The 332-nt window shown below is 61.4% G+C and overlaps 1 protein-coding gene across 1 annotated transcript in view; it reads left to right on the forward strand.

Annotated features, from left to right (window-relative positions):
• Positions 1 to 30: 30 nt before the first annotated feature.
• LOC104543057 (nuclear receptor-binding protein 2-like) overlaps positions 31 to 332 on the forward strand; it is a gene marked incomplete at its 3' end in the record, with an annotated part of 3,035 nt that continues 2,733 nt past the window's right edge. Inside the window, exon 1 of the mRNA XM_010187560.1 lies at positions 31 to 126. Within this exon, the coding sequence (XP_010185862.1) occupies positions 31 to 126 (96 nt within the window). The remainder of the gene's footprint in view (positions 127 to 332) is intronic.

The following is a 332-nucleotide window of genomic DNA, read 5'->3' on the forward strand; positions in this document are numbered from 1 at the left end:
GCAGACACGGCCGCACTCCTTCCTCCGCAGATGGCAGTGCTGGAGATCCAGACCAACGGGGACACGCGGGTCTCGGAGGAGGCAATTGTGCGGGCACGACATTCGCTGGACGATCCCAACATGCGGGTGAGTGCAGCCGGGTGAGCCTCGGGCGTTCTCTGTGCTCCCAATAAGAAGCGATGGGACCAGAGGAAATGGCCTCAAGTTGTGCCAGGGAAGGGGGAGGTTGGATTTTGGGGGAAATTTCTTCCCCAAAGGGTTCTCAGGGCCTGGCAGGGGCTGCCCAGGGCAGTGCTGGAGTCCCCATCCCTGCAGGGGTTCACAAACTGTGT

Source organism: Mesitornis unicolor, unplaced genomic scaffold, assembly GCF_000695765.1.
Source record: "Mesitornis unicolor isolate BGI_N332 unplaced genomic scaffold, ASM69576v1 scaffold44970, whole genome shotgun sequence".
Taxonomy (NCBI): Eukaryota; Metazoa; Chordata; class Aves; order Mesitornithiformes; family Mesitornithidae; genus Mesitornis; species Mesitornis unicolor.